The following is a 13,501-nucleotide window of genomic DNA, read 5'->3' as shown; positions in this document are numbered from 1 at the left end:
AGGTAATCAGGGAAGTCTTCTCCACAGAGACGACATTTGAGCTGAGGTTTGAATGGAAATCTCAGTCAGGTAAAGATCAAGAGTAAGAGCATTCCAGGAAACGAGAACAGCACATGCAAAGGCCCCGAGGTGGGCATGAGCTTGGTTTATTCGTTGAACTGAAGTAAGTGAGGGAGTGATAGAGAGGGTCAGATACTGTGTGGTCTTGTAGGCCATGCTAAAATAGTTTGGATTTCATTCTAAGAAGAAAGTGAAGCCCTTGGAGGGTTTCTGATTAGTAGCTTACATTTATCAACTACTTACTATGAGCCAGGCATTGTATTAAGTTCTTTGCAGTTTACATGTCACTTAATTTGAATAATAATCCAAAAGTTATATTATTACTCCCATTGAATAGCTCTAGTGAAGTGTAAAGAGCACTGGTTTTAGAATAGACAGTCCTGGGTTAGAATTCAAGTCCCATCACTCACTGGCTGTGTGAGTTTAGGCAAGTTACCTACCCTCTCTGAGCCAGTTGCCTCATCTGTAAAATACCCACCATGATAATGCACAATGGGCAGCTCTGATTCTTGTTATTTATGGAGATGTTGTCATCTTGGAGGGGTGTCAAGAAGAGTAGGGATTACTGAACAGTACATCCTCACCCAGCTGACTACTCAATTAACCCAGCCAGGGGCTACCCTAGAAGCCTCTGGCCCTCCAGGGCTACCTGCCAAGGCACAAAACTTTTCAGCTCTGGGTAGAGTCCAAATTGTCCTGGCAGTTCAAAGAAGGAAGAGAGGCTCAGCCCTTAGAACATTCTAGGCTTGTCCTTAGCAGAACACAAGCATGCTGCCTATCACAGTCTGGGTTCCCCAGGAAGCAGACTCTGGGCGGGGGGTTGGTGTGCAGGAGGTTTATTTCTCAGGCCTATTTCATTCCTGCATCCACTCCCTAGGCTGTGCAAGAACAGTTTTGCAAAACAAAAATAACTAGATATGCTTTTACTTATTAAACTTGCGAAGATTTTTTAAAATTATAATACTTGGCATGAGCAAAGATATGGGAAATGACCATTCTCAACTCCCGCTGGTGGGAAGGCCAATTCGACAACCAAAAAACGTGACCTAGCATTTCTATTTCTAAGAATTTGTCCTGAGAAAATAATCACGGATGTGTGGACATTAGCATGAGGTTGTGCTTTGTAGTTTAATGGCAAAGAATGAGAAACAACCTAAACGTAGGACTACAGGGAACTGGTTGACTAAAGCATGGCACCACAGAATACTATTAAGCCACTAAGATGTGGATGAGAAATGGAAAAATGTTCACAATGTCTTATTAACTAAAAAAATGTGATAACAGCATGTGTAGTACGATCCCATTTTTATAGAAAACCAATGTATATTTTCCTTTTTCTAAAATAATGCTGGAAGGGGCCGGCCCCGTGGCTTAGCGGTTAAGCGCGCGCGCTCCGCTGCTGGCAGCCCGGGTTCGGATCCCGGGCGCGCACCGACACACCGCTTGTCTGGCCATGCTGAGGCCACGTCCCACATACAGCAACTAGAAGGATGTGCAGCTATGACATACAACTATCTACTGGGGCTTTGGGGGAAAAAAATAGAATAAATAAATAAATAAAATAATGCTGGAAGGATAGAACTGAAATCCTAACGGCGATTATTTCTGGATGGTGGGATTATCAGTGGTTTTTCTTTTTCTTTGCTTATTTGTATGAACCACACAGAGCATGTTACTGCTTTTGTAATAAGGGGGGAAAGCAATGTAAGTTATTAAAAAGAAATAGATTCCATCCCGTAACTCAGCCAGCCCTTCCAATAAGAAGGAACCAGGACTGTCCTACAAATGAGTTTGAAGTCTTCCGGGGCAAGGACAGAAATCAATGAATTTAAAATATCTGAGTGTGGGCCGGCCCTGTGGCTTGGTGGTTAAGTGCGCGCGCTGCGATGCTGGTGGCCCGGGTTCGGATCCCGGGTGCGCATCGAGGCACCACTTCTCCGTTCATCCTGAGGCCGAGTCCCGCATACAGCAACTAGAAGGATGTGCAGCTACGACATACAACTATCCACTGGGGCTTTGGGGGGAAAAAATAAAATAAATAAAATCTTTAAAAAAAAAAAATAAATAAAATATCTGAGTGATGCGCAAAGTTGGAGGGCATACAAATTCCTTGGACAAGATGGAGGTTATGGCAGCTGCTTGAGTGTTGGCGAAAGAGGGACACTCCGTACCAGGGGCAGGCACCGGCCCATGTAGATCACACACAAGCACACACGAAAATAGCTGCCTTTGCTGGGCCTCTGGGCCATGTGCCATTAACACATCCTGTGTCACTGGATCCTCAATCCCAGGGGGCCACTGCCCTCCATCCCATTTTACAGGTGGAAAATGAGGTTCAGTGAGGTTAAGTGTCTTGCCCAGGGTAACACAGCTAGTGGGAGTACAGTGGAGGTTCAAGTATAGGAGAGTTGACTCCAGAGGCTACGCTCATTTCACTGTTCCATGCCATGTAAAAATCATTTTTCTCTTTTCACTGGGGCCTGGCCTGATATGCTTGGATTTATACACAGACTGAATGCCAAGGGCAGACTCCAGCCGGCATCAAGGACGGCATCAAGGCAATGATGGAATGTGGAGAAAGTGTTGGCTGGGAGCTGCCCAGATGACAGTCAGTGAGTACAGGGCCTTCCTGCTGCTCTTGGCCTATCTTCCCTTCAAAACTCCCACACAGAACCTTCCTTGACTGCTCTGGACCCCTTCTCTCCGCTGCACTCTAGTAAGCCTGCCAGATCAACTCCCCTGCTCCAACACCTTCAACGGCTCCCCACTAACTGCAAGATCAAGTTCAATTTCCTTAGCCTGACATTTAAGATCCAGGCTACCTCAATCTTACTTCACAAACTTTCCGAATAGGGTCCTTGCTGTGGGTCTCTTTGCTCTCCCATCTCGTGCCTAGGCATGGATTGTGGACACAGCATATGCCTGAGTTGGAAATCTAGCTCTGCTCCTCTCCAGCCGGGGGACCTTGGGTGGGTTGCTCCCCTTCCGTGAGCCTCAGTTTCCTCAAGTGAAAAATGGGATAATAATAATACGGCACGGGGTGGTTGGGAAAATACCTGAGGTAATGCTTGTGATGCGCTTAGCACAGGCCTATTAGGGCGGTTTTGTTATGTTGATCTAGCGAGTGAATTAACGGGGGCTCCCTGCTCAGTCTTCAGGGACCAGCACCTAATTATCATATTCGATCCACAAAATGCAGGCTGAGAGCTTTGGGGATGACTGTACAGCTGAATCATCCAAGCGCCCCTCCTCCCATCCCAGCTGCTTTAAAACCATGTTCCCGATGTCCTTTCCATCCCTCTGAGACCCGATCACTTTCTTGTGTTCCCCTTTGTGTCCCTTGACAATCTTGTTTTCGGTGTCTCTAACACCGTTTTAAACCCTGCAGCCTCGTGTCTTCCTCTGGCAGCCCTTATCTCTTCCCCACACATTTCACCATGTAACGGAGTCCTCTCTGCTTCCGACGGTCTTCCTCCCTTCCTGATGCCTGAGCAGACTTCTGTCTCCCTCCTGTACAGGCCTCCAACACAGAGGCCACTTCCCGCCCTGGGGCTGCAATTCCGTGTGACGCTTTATCTCCTCAGCTCACTTAGCTTTCCTAATGAAACACCTCCTTCAAACTGGGCCCTCCAAGGGACATCCCTTCCTTCCACTGGCAGAGAGCAGAGACTATGGGAAAATGGAGATTTGGAAAATGTGTCCTGTCCAGATTCATACTCTCCTCTCCTTTCCCTTGTCCCTCTGTCAATGGAATGACTTGATTATAGGTTGTATCTACGGAAGTATGCTGTTCAGAATAAAGGAGGTGATAGGCCCTCTCTTCCATGCTGAGCCAACCTCATGTAGAGTATTGTGGCTTCTGGTTCAAGTGCCAAGCTATAGGGAGGCAGGAAAGCCAATGAGCATGGACTTTGGAGGATGGCAAACCTGGGTTTGAATCTTGACCGCCACTTAGCCACCACTGAACCTCTAAATGCCGCTTATAATCATGCCTCTCACCTGTCTTTGTTTCAAGGATTCAGTGAGATAATTTCCAGTCCAACAAGGCTGAGCAGGGCCCCTCCTCTGGGATCCCAGGGCACCCATCGCACACTTACCAGGCTGGACTGTGCCTGTCTTTTCTGTCAGGCTCCTGTGAGTCCAGGCCATCCTGAGCCCAGAGGCTTCTGGGAGGCCTGCCCTGGAGGAGACAGGGTAGCTGTGCTGAGGGGGTGAGAGGTGGGGTACACAGAAAGCCGGCTAGAGCAATGGCAGGAGGCACCCGCCACCCCTCTCCTGGGTCCCTGTGAGCAGAGCCCTACGAGTTCACCAGCCTGCCTCACAGTGGGCCGGGGCTGCACACGCCTCATCCAGTCATCCTGCCAACATCTCCAGTTTACAGCAAGACAATTGTGGCTCAGAGAGGTGAGGCCACGTTGCTCAGCGTCACAGAGCCAGGGAGGGGCTGAGGCCAGCTGGGTTCTGACCCCAGAGCCTAGCCCCTGCTCTGAATGGCAAAAGTGAAACAGACCACAGGCCATTCAGAGGACCCTGATGCCTGGGTCTGGGCCAGCTATCACCTGTTACTCTGAATTAATACTCTGGAGGAGGAACCCATGCCTTTCTGTGCCGACCCCTCCTGAGCGGGGCAGACTGGTTTTTCAGGTGTGACAGGCCACATGCATCCCCTCTGGCAGGTCACCGGGCTGCCCCTCATCTGCTGCCCCTCTCCTGTGACAGAGGCCGGCTGGAGCTGGGGGCTGGGCTCTGCACACGGGATCTGTCATGTGCCACCTGTGAACCTGCCAGAGAAATGGGGGCAGCAGCCTCACCCTCTTCTAAACAGACTCCCGTCCAAAGGGGTCTCAGGGCGACAGTTCCCAGGCTTCCCTAGAGAGGGGGCGTGCAGGGAGGCTGTTTCGTGACAGAACTTGCCCATGGAGGCAACAACCTTGGAGTTCAAGCCATCCCCTGATTCTGTCCTTCCAGTGAGAACTCTCAGGAAAGGAGGCCGGCCCAGTGGCGCAGCGGTTAACTGCACGCACTCCGCTTTGGTGGCCCAGGGTTCACAGGCTCGGATCCCAGGCGTGCACCGACGCACTACCTGTCAAGCCATGCTGTGGCAGCATCCCATATAAAGTAGAGGAAGATGGGCACGATGTTAGCCCAGGGCCAGTCTTCCTCGGCAAAAAGAGGATTGGCATGGATGTTAGCTCAGGGCTAATCTTCCCCACAAAAAAGAAAAAAAAAAAGAATGCTCAGGAAAAATCTCGATAGGGGCAGATCTAAAACTGTTCGTGGCCCTGGGACCCCAGAATTCCACGCTTGGAAACGTGCCTCCTGGAAATAATTGGTGATTTGTGCAAAATAGTTTCTGGCAGGGTGATTAAAAGAGGGGAGAGGTGGAAACTGCCCCAAATGCAGAGCAGGCTGGGCTGCCCATGAGTTTTCTCGTCTCCCATTTAAACAGGGTCCACTGCTTTCTCCCCAGTCGTGATCTCATCGGACCCTCACAATTACCCACGCCCAGGAGGCAAGAGGGCTAGAAGAATGATCATCCCCACTTCTCACATGAACAAACCGAGGCTCAGAGAGGCCAAGTGACTGACCCACGTCACACAGCTTATTGAAGTTTAGGGCCCAGACTCCAGCCTCCTGACTCTTAATCCAGTGCTCTTTTCACCAGGCCACCTTTGTGAACAAGTTAACAATTAAAAGGACAGGCACAGGAGGCCTGGGAATGCGCACATGAAAGAACGAGAAGTGGATCAGACCGTGACATGGGAGATAGGGTGGGGGCCTGCGTGTGACCTCTGCAAATAGAATTCCTGAACGTACAGGAAGGATTGGTCCTCGTCCCACCGGGAACCCCTTTCCTCCCAGGCTCTGCTGTGAAAACCGCTCTAAGGAGGAGAAAACCATCATTACCGCTGGGGATGGCAGAGCCCTTAAGGGACCTGCCAGAGTGCTGAGGGTGGGCTCATGCAGCCAGAAAAAGCATATTCAACGTCATAATTTCATATTTGGAAAAGCAGAATTAAGTACCTGTTGTTTTCGTAATTCAGACCTCAGCAAATACAGCTCAACACAACCTCCATGGCTGGGAGAGACCCACAGAAGCCCGTGAATTCTTAAGTAGGGAAACCTCCCCACACCTAGGGGAGGAGCCGGTATCTGAAACCCCAGGGCCTGAGACTGGGGCAGGTTGGGATCTAAACAGGCTGAGAAACTCTGGACTAAACTCCCGTTAAGGCTCTCCTGGTTCTGCCAGTCTGTGTAAAATTCTCTTGATGATTATCAATTGTTGTAAGAGAATTTCCAGTATGATGTGAAGTCAGAATTTCATGTTCGTTTTAAGACGTCCATACCCCTGACTACACACACACACAGGACTGGAGATAGTAACCTTGAGACTGAATGTTTTACCTTGGTTCAGGCTGTAGAACTGCAACAACAGCCTCTGGCCACAGTCAAGGTCCCTCCCTCGTGCCCCAGCGCCCAGAGAGCTAGATAAGACCTGATGCAAGGCTGCCCCTCGCTCTATGGGCTGATCTGGGGAGCCCCACTTGGGCCCTGGCCTCGCCCCTCCCCTCACTAGCGACTGCCTTGCCCCAGGTGGGTCCTCTGGAGCCTCCCTGGCTTCTTCTAGGCATCCCATAAACATGTTCTGGGTTCTAACACTGCCTCCTCGCCTCTGAGCCCCCCTACCTCCTCTTTGATGCCAAGTTCCTTTCAAGACAGGCCCACTCTCCTGTCTTCTCTTCGTCATCTTCCATTCTTCCCACTGGCTGCCTCCCCACCGCTTCCTGGCAAAGCTGTGGCAGAGCCCCTGTGAGCCCACTGCCTTAGCCTGCTTGACCTCTCGGCTGGTACCTGACACCGCGACTCCCACCCTCTGATTCTGGAAAGTGTCTTTATTCTCAGCCTCTTTCTGTTGAACTGGCCTACTCATTTGTTCATTCATTTTTTTATTAGGATTTAGCACAACTGTTACTAATCATTTTCCAAAATGTCTTAACATCTGGATCCCCCTTGGACTGTGAACTCCACGAGGGCGGGGTAGGGTCTTTCTCACACATACCTGGTACAGTGCCTGGCACTGGATCTTGGGTAAACGTGTGCTGAGTGGACGCACTTGTCCTCTCCTCCCTTGGCCCTCCCAGCTGGCCTGACTGTCCACGCCCCAAGCCCTGAGGGCTGGCAGCAAACATCTGGACAACTGTCTAGGCCACGGGCTGGCCTGGCTCACTCCCTCCCCTCCACCCCTCTTCCACATTCACCCTGGACCCTTTAACTTTCCCAGCCTCTTGGGCCCCTCCCAGGCCTCAGTGCTCCCCAGGCTCTGCTGTCCCCATCTCAGCTGAGTATGCTCTACTCCCAGCCTTTTCTATGCCTCCCCTGGAGCGAGACCGGACACAACCATGAAGAATTATTCAGTGGGCTTAATGGCAGTCTGGACACACAGAGGAAAGGACAAATGAATTTGAAAACAGAAAGTGAAAAAAATGGAACAGAGCATCTGAGATCTCCGGAACAATACCAAATGGTCCAACATACATGTAATTGGAGTCCCATCAGCCTGGCCTGATGAAATGGGATGCCCCACCCTCTTGTTCTACAGCTATTTTACTTGTATTTTCTTCTTTCTTTGTAAGAACAGGAGTAACAAGGATGTGGGTGTAGGGGAAAGGAGGAATGGTAGGTGGTTTTGGGGTTAAGAGTATGGGCTTTAGGAGACAACCCTGGGATTGAATCCCCTATTGGTCAGTTGCTAAATGTGTGACCTTGGGCAGGTCACCTATCCTCTCTGTACCTCAGTTTTCTCATCTGTACCTACCTTGTGAGGATTATACAAGATAATGCAAGAAAAGAGCCCAGCAGAAACTCTGGCCATGGTAAGTGCTTTTATTATCATTTCATATCATCATGGTCTCACCATCATTTTCACTTATGCATGTTCCCTTCCAGATTTAGTCTGAATGTAAAATTTTTTTTAACATTTTCACAATCATGGTACATTATCATCATATACTCTGCTTTCAAATTTATTCTTTTTTAAAAAACAATTATTCTTTTGAATATTTAGTTTCCTATGTTGCTAGCAAGTTTTCATTGACATCATTTAAAGGGGGTGCTCCACAAAACCCCCTTGCATTTTTGGTGGGTTTACTTTTGTTTTTTGTCGTTGTCGTTTCTCTCTCTGTATTATTTAACCCAAGCTCCTGGTGTGGCAGGGAGAGGCAGGTCTTGCCAATCATTTACTCTTCCAGACTGCACCTGGCTGTCTAACGGGGCCACTCAGAAAGGATCTGCCTCCAGGCTCTGCCACTAAATTGCCACAGGCTTTGGGCAAGTTACTTGCTCTCCCTGGGGCCCCGGATCCCCATTTATAAACAAGGACAGGCTCTGCCCCACCCACCTCACAGAGGCACAGAAGCACCGTTCAGACAAACACGGCCGCCATCATTGCCACTCATGGACTAGAAACAAAGACACTCAAGTCTTAAGTCCTCTCGGAGGCACAGGTCTTAAAGCTTCGTGGGAAATGCCTGTGATAGTCATGTTCTCTGCCAGGGTACAGAGAAGGCACTTAGAAAATTCCTGCTTAGGAACAGCAGTGGGGGTGGTGGGGCCCAGTGACCAAGTGGGCAGGGTTCAAGGCCCCCACCCCACTTCAAACACTTCTGCCATTGCCCATCTTAAACCAGAGGATTTAATTGGTACCAAGTGGAAAGCCATTCATCTGGTCCAGTGTACCCATTTTACCTATGGAAAAACTGAGGCCCCAAGAGGGGAAGGAGTGTGCCCACCAGCACCATTCTGGATGACCCTTGAGCTGTTTTCAACGCATCCCCAAAAGGGTGCCCTCAAGATGTGAAATGAGAAAATACATAGTTCCTCAAGGGAGACCAAGTGTGACCTGGCACTACATTCTGGAAAACTTGAAAAATCACCTCTGTCTTCTCAAATCCTTTAAACCGAGATGCTCATGTGAGGCCTGACCAGCACTCTGGGTGGTCAGGAGGTGCAGATGACAAAGTGAAGGTGAGAGGGGCCATGGGAACAGCAACAGGTAAGGCAGGTAAAGCCCGGGAGCTCCCCCATATCACCCTGCTTCACTCCAGGGCCAAGAGCTGAGCCTGAGGAGCTCAGTGAAAGAGAAAAGAAACAGCCAGTTACTGAGATGGGTCCTTGGCAAATGCCTCCGGGAGGAAACAGAGTCTTCCTGCTGCCTGTCAGGATGGCTGACCCCAGGGCTGATCTCAGCTAATTCGGCAGCGGGAGGGGAGGACACCACCCTCATATCTGCTCTGCATCTCAAACGCACCAAGAGAACTGGCGCGACACAGAGGAATTGCTATTGATTTTCACTTGTGCGGGCTGACCTAGCAAAACTAATTCATCAAGAGCCTGTCTGCCTTGCTGCTTCAGACGCTCATCCTAACCACGTGCAAATAAATTGCACTAGCATCTGAGGTGATTTGTCAAGGTCCAGCTGGGCAGGGCCCCTGGCGTCCACTGATGGACTCCAGGCCAGGCCAGCAAACTCTCCACTGCTGATCTGCCACTGATTAGCTACATTCTGGGGGGAATCCCCCAGGAATTCCTCAATTCCTAGCATCCCAGGAATTGGGATGCCTGGCAGCTGCTGCCATGCTAGGAGCCGACTGGCCTTGCCTGGGCGGGGGCTCGGAAGAACTAGGCCCAAGTCCCACATGCTTCAACAGGGCTTGGCAGTGACACCCTCACTTGTTTCTTCCAGTCTCCGACCCTTCAATTTTTGTGGATTTAATAGAGTGAAAGCACAAACAGGAGGCACTGAGTTCTGGTCCTGGCTCTGCTGCTGGCCAAGTGGCCTCGGGCCAGCTATGAGATGGAGATGACACCACCTACAGGGGTCTAGGACCCTATAAAAGCCAGGGGTCAGACTGAGTGTCCAACTCCTGTTCTCCCACCTCCCAGCTGTGGCCTGGGCAGGCAAGCTCAGCTCTCAGCGCCTCACCTTCCTCATCTGTATTATGGGGCTGAAAATAGTACCTACCTCCTAGGATGGAAGTTGTAGGGACTGAATGAGAAATGGAAAGGACCGCAGGGCCTCACATTCTGAGCCCTTTCTTCCAGAGGCAGGGACCAGAGGCTCAGAGAAGGGAGTGATGTTCTCAGGGCCACACAGCAAGGCAGAGTCACATCAGGAGGCATTAAAACGAGAAGCAAGCATGAAAAGTCGATGAAAAGAGCACGGTCATCATCCTGCCCTCTTCCTCTCCAGGTAGTGGCTGTCACTGAAGAATAGGACACAGGGAGAGTGGGTCACGGGCACATCACGGATCATTGCTTCAAAGGGTCAAAAACTTTATTCGCAGGCCTTTTTCTGTTTTATGTTTTTGAATATACAGGTTTCCTGCCGTCCAGGGAAAAAGGGAAGTGGTGTCTTGCTGCATGAGGTTTGGGGGGCTTGCCTTGGGGCTCTCCGTCCCTGTCCCTTTCGCCTGCTTGCTGGCCCCCTGGGTTCCTCCGCTGTGGGATAAGGCACTGTGTGTTCTACAAGAAGGTGCTCGCGGCTGGCTGGTGCATGACGAGGCGGCCTTCTTAGGGGCTGCAAAGCTGAGGCTGTTGAGGGGTGGAGTGGAACTTAGGGCCCCGGAAGGAGGCCAGTTGGTGAGGAGGCCCCAGGCTATGGTGACAGAGCCCAGCGGGTTTGGCCCCACTGCCTCCCGGCTGGCCCTAGCGCAGCAGCTTCAGGACGGAATCATGCCTTTGCTTCTTTTGCGGTCGGCCATGGTTCTCCGGTTGTGGTTGGCTCGTGTCGCCTTGTTGGCTTCCTTCTTCCTGCGTTCCTGGGTTGTCTCACGGCTCTGCCCATGGCCCCGGGGGCTGCCGGCCACTGCCGTGGAGCTTTCATGCCGGTACCTGAGGGAGGAACAACCCACCCCCAGAAGAACTCATCAGCCGGAAGAGGCTCTGATGGGAAGAGCCCACGGCCTTCCTCGGAGGTCCCTGGGAAAGGACACGGCTTGGGTCAGGTCACCCATGTCCCAAACTTCCGGTGGGAGGACAAATGGAGCCTGGCAGGGGCTGGATGATGCGGCTCTGGCCAGCCCTGTGCCTGGTGATTTCTATTCTCTGAGCCTTGCCTCCAGATGGGCCCTAGCTAAGCTGTGGGGGAGGACTGGCTAGTGAGCTGACCACCACTATCAACAAGGGGAGAAGGAAGAGGGCTTGGGGATGGTCCCCTCCCTTCTCCATCCAGGGCCACGTGCTACCGATGAGATAATACTCTTGTTCTACACCCCAGGGCCTTGCTTGGGGGTCTCCAAAGACCAAGTGCACCCACAGACATGACCTAGGACCTTTTCAGACCGTTTCAATTGCTGCGTTTGCCCAGAGCTCTGTGCTCTGGGGGCTGGGATGGATGAGAAGTCAGAATTGCTCTGCTCCCTGCTCAACAACCTTCTGTGGCTCCCCATTGCCTTCAGAATGAGATCCAAATGCCTTCCCTCCTTGGTGAGCCCCCTGCACCCAGTGGGCAGTGCTGTGGGAGTCCCAGGGCCAGGATGGGGGACTGGGCTTCCACCCCTGGCTTGGCCTTTAGTGGCAGGGGGACCTCAGGCAGGTACTGGGCCCCTCTGGACTATTTCCTCCTGGGAAGATAAGGGGGATGAAATAGAGGAGTCTCTGGTTACTCGTTCCCAGCTCCGCTCCAAAGAACCCTCTCCCTGACCACGCCTGCGCTTTCTTGCCTTTGTGTCCTCACATGACAAACTCCTTTGTACCTTTTCCACCCTTAAGGGCCCAGCTCAAGTGCCCCTGTCCCTACCATGCCTCTCTTAGCCATAAAGGATGTGTGCCTGTCTGTTTGGGCTCTCCCACATTTTACACTCTGCCTGACACAAGCTAGCTCTGGACGCGTCGGGCTCCAGTGTCTATCAAGTAATGGTTACAAGTGTGGTTACAAGAGCTGGGCCATTTGGGCTCAATCTTTGCTCCACGACTTACTAGCTGTGTGACCTTTGGCAGGTTACTTAACGTCTCTGGGACTCAGTTTCCTCATCTGTAATACGAGGATAAGGATAATAGTAGCTACTTCATAGGGCTGTTGTAAGAGCTAAATTAATACACGTAAAGCACTTAGGGTTTATGTGTGGGCTTCCTGGGTGGTTGGCTGGGCCTTCCCCAGATGGGCTCCCTCCCACCAGAAAAAGCTCCTTAAATGCTCACCCCTTCCTGGCGAGGAAGGCCATGCGCCTGGCTTCTGCTTTCTCCCGCAGCACCGCAGGGTCCTGCACAAAATGGTCGGGCTGTGGAGGGGAGGAGAGAAGAGAAGCATGAGCCGCCCCACTTCCCTAAGCTGTGGTGAGGCTATACCTGACTGAATCTCGTTGATGCCTCCACGCCAGGAGTGGGGGGAAGCCACAGTGCGGCAGGGCGACACCACAGAATGGAGCCGGGCTTGCTATGGTCTAAGGTTTCCACTAGAAGCCTCCCTCCTGTGTCCCTCCCAGTTTCGTGAGGGGGAGGCAGCTGAAGGGACTGAGGCACGGTGGGGCGGGTGGCCACAGCTCGAGCATGATGATGACAAATGGGAGCACTGGGGGGAAAGCCGGAATGGCCACCACGAGAGACCACACCGGGCCTTGAAAGCCAAGAAAGCCGCCCCTGGAAGCGGACTCGTCCTCACGCTGGTGCCACTAGCAATGTACTGTGGGAGGGTCCATTCCTGAAGACCATTTCCTGAGCCCAGAGTGAAAAGCAACTGGACTAGCAGGGGGAAAAGCTGTGACCTAAGGACCACAGACAGGCTGTGGTGGCCTGTGCTGTTTAAAAAAACGAAAAGGAAACAAAACAAGGGGAATTAGTAACCTTTGAAAACTGGAGGATTTTACATAGAAACTGGGGCTGACCCCTTTCCTGGAAGAAGGGATATCCCTGGAAGCTCCGGGTAGCTTGTGCTAAGGGGCCCCTCAGGCAGGGCTGTGTGCTGCCCACCACCAGGCACTGTCTCCATCAGCCCACGACACTCACGCTGGTGGCCTGGCCCCGGACACATGTAAATTTGTCACTCTGGTGGGAGGGCATGAGGGGACCCAGGGGTTCCAGCTGCCGCCCCATTCAACCCAAGCAGCACTGCTTTTATCTGTTTTATATGAGGTTCCAGTGAAGATTTCATTTGAGGAAAAAGTTTAGCTGCTAAAAAACAGAATTTTCAAACCCACCAGCCCAGAATGACCTCCAAGGGCCCTTGGGCTCTAATGCCTCTCTGATTTTAAGAATTGCCATCCTGGGCACAGTGGCTGACAGCTGCCCTTCTCCTGGGCCCCAGGCTTCTGGGCCTGATGAATCCAGCAGCTCAGAGGCCCAGTCTCTAATCCGTCCCCATTGGGCAGTGGAGGCTAGTTCTCAGACAACAGCTCTCCAAGCAGACATCCTGGGGTCTAAGGGACCCCTCTTCTCCCGGGCAATA

At 51.7% G+C, this 13,501-nt stretch overlaps 1 protein-coding gene across 2 annotated transcripts in view; it reads right to left on the bottom strand.

The window, feature by feature from the left end:
- Nucleotides 1-7,929: 7,929 nt before the first annotated feature.
- ASCC2 (activating signal cointegrator 1 complex subunit 2) overlaps nucleotides 7,930-13,501 on the bottom strand; it is a 41,103-nt gene continuing 35,531 nt past the window's right edge. For both annotated transcript variants that reach the window (XM_014787003.2, XM_014787004.2), the window contains 2 exons: nucleotides 12,259-12,338; nucleotides 7,930-10,950 (listed from right to left, as the gene is read on the bottom strand). In XM_014787003.2, the coding sequence (XP_014642489.1) occupies nucleotides 10,779-10,950; nucleotides 12,259-12,338 (252 nt within the window). In that variant the 3' untranslated portion in view covers nucleotides 7,930-10,778. The remainder of the gene's footprint in view (nucleotides 10,951-12,258; nucleotides 12,339-13,501) is intronic.

This window comes from Ceratotherium simum, chromosome 35, assembly GCF_057802395.1.
Source record: "Ceratotherium simum simum isolate JZ-2026a chromosome 35, ASM5780239v1, whole genome shotgun sequence".
NCBI classification, from domain to species: Eukaryota; Metazoa; Chordata; class Mammalia; order Perissodactyla; family Rhinocerotidae; genus Ceratotherium; species Ceratotherium simum.
Note: the sequence above shows the minus strand (reverse complement) of the source record. Positions and strands in the feature narration are given on the sequence as shown.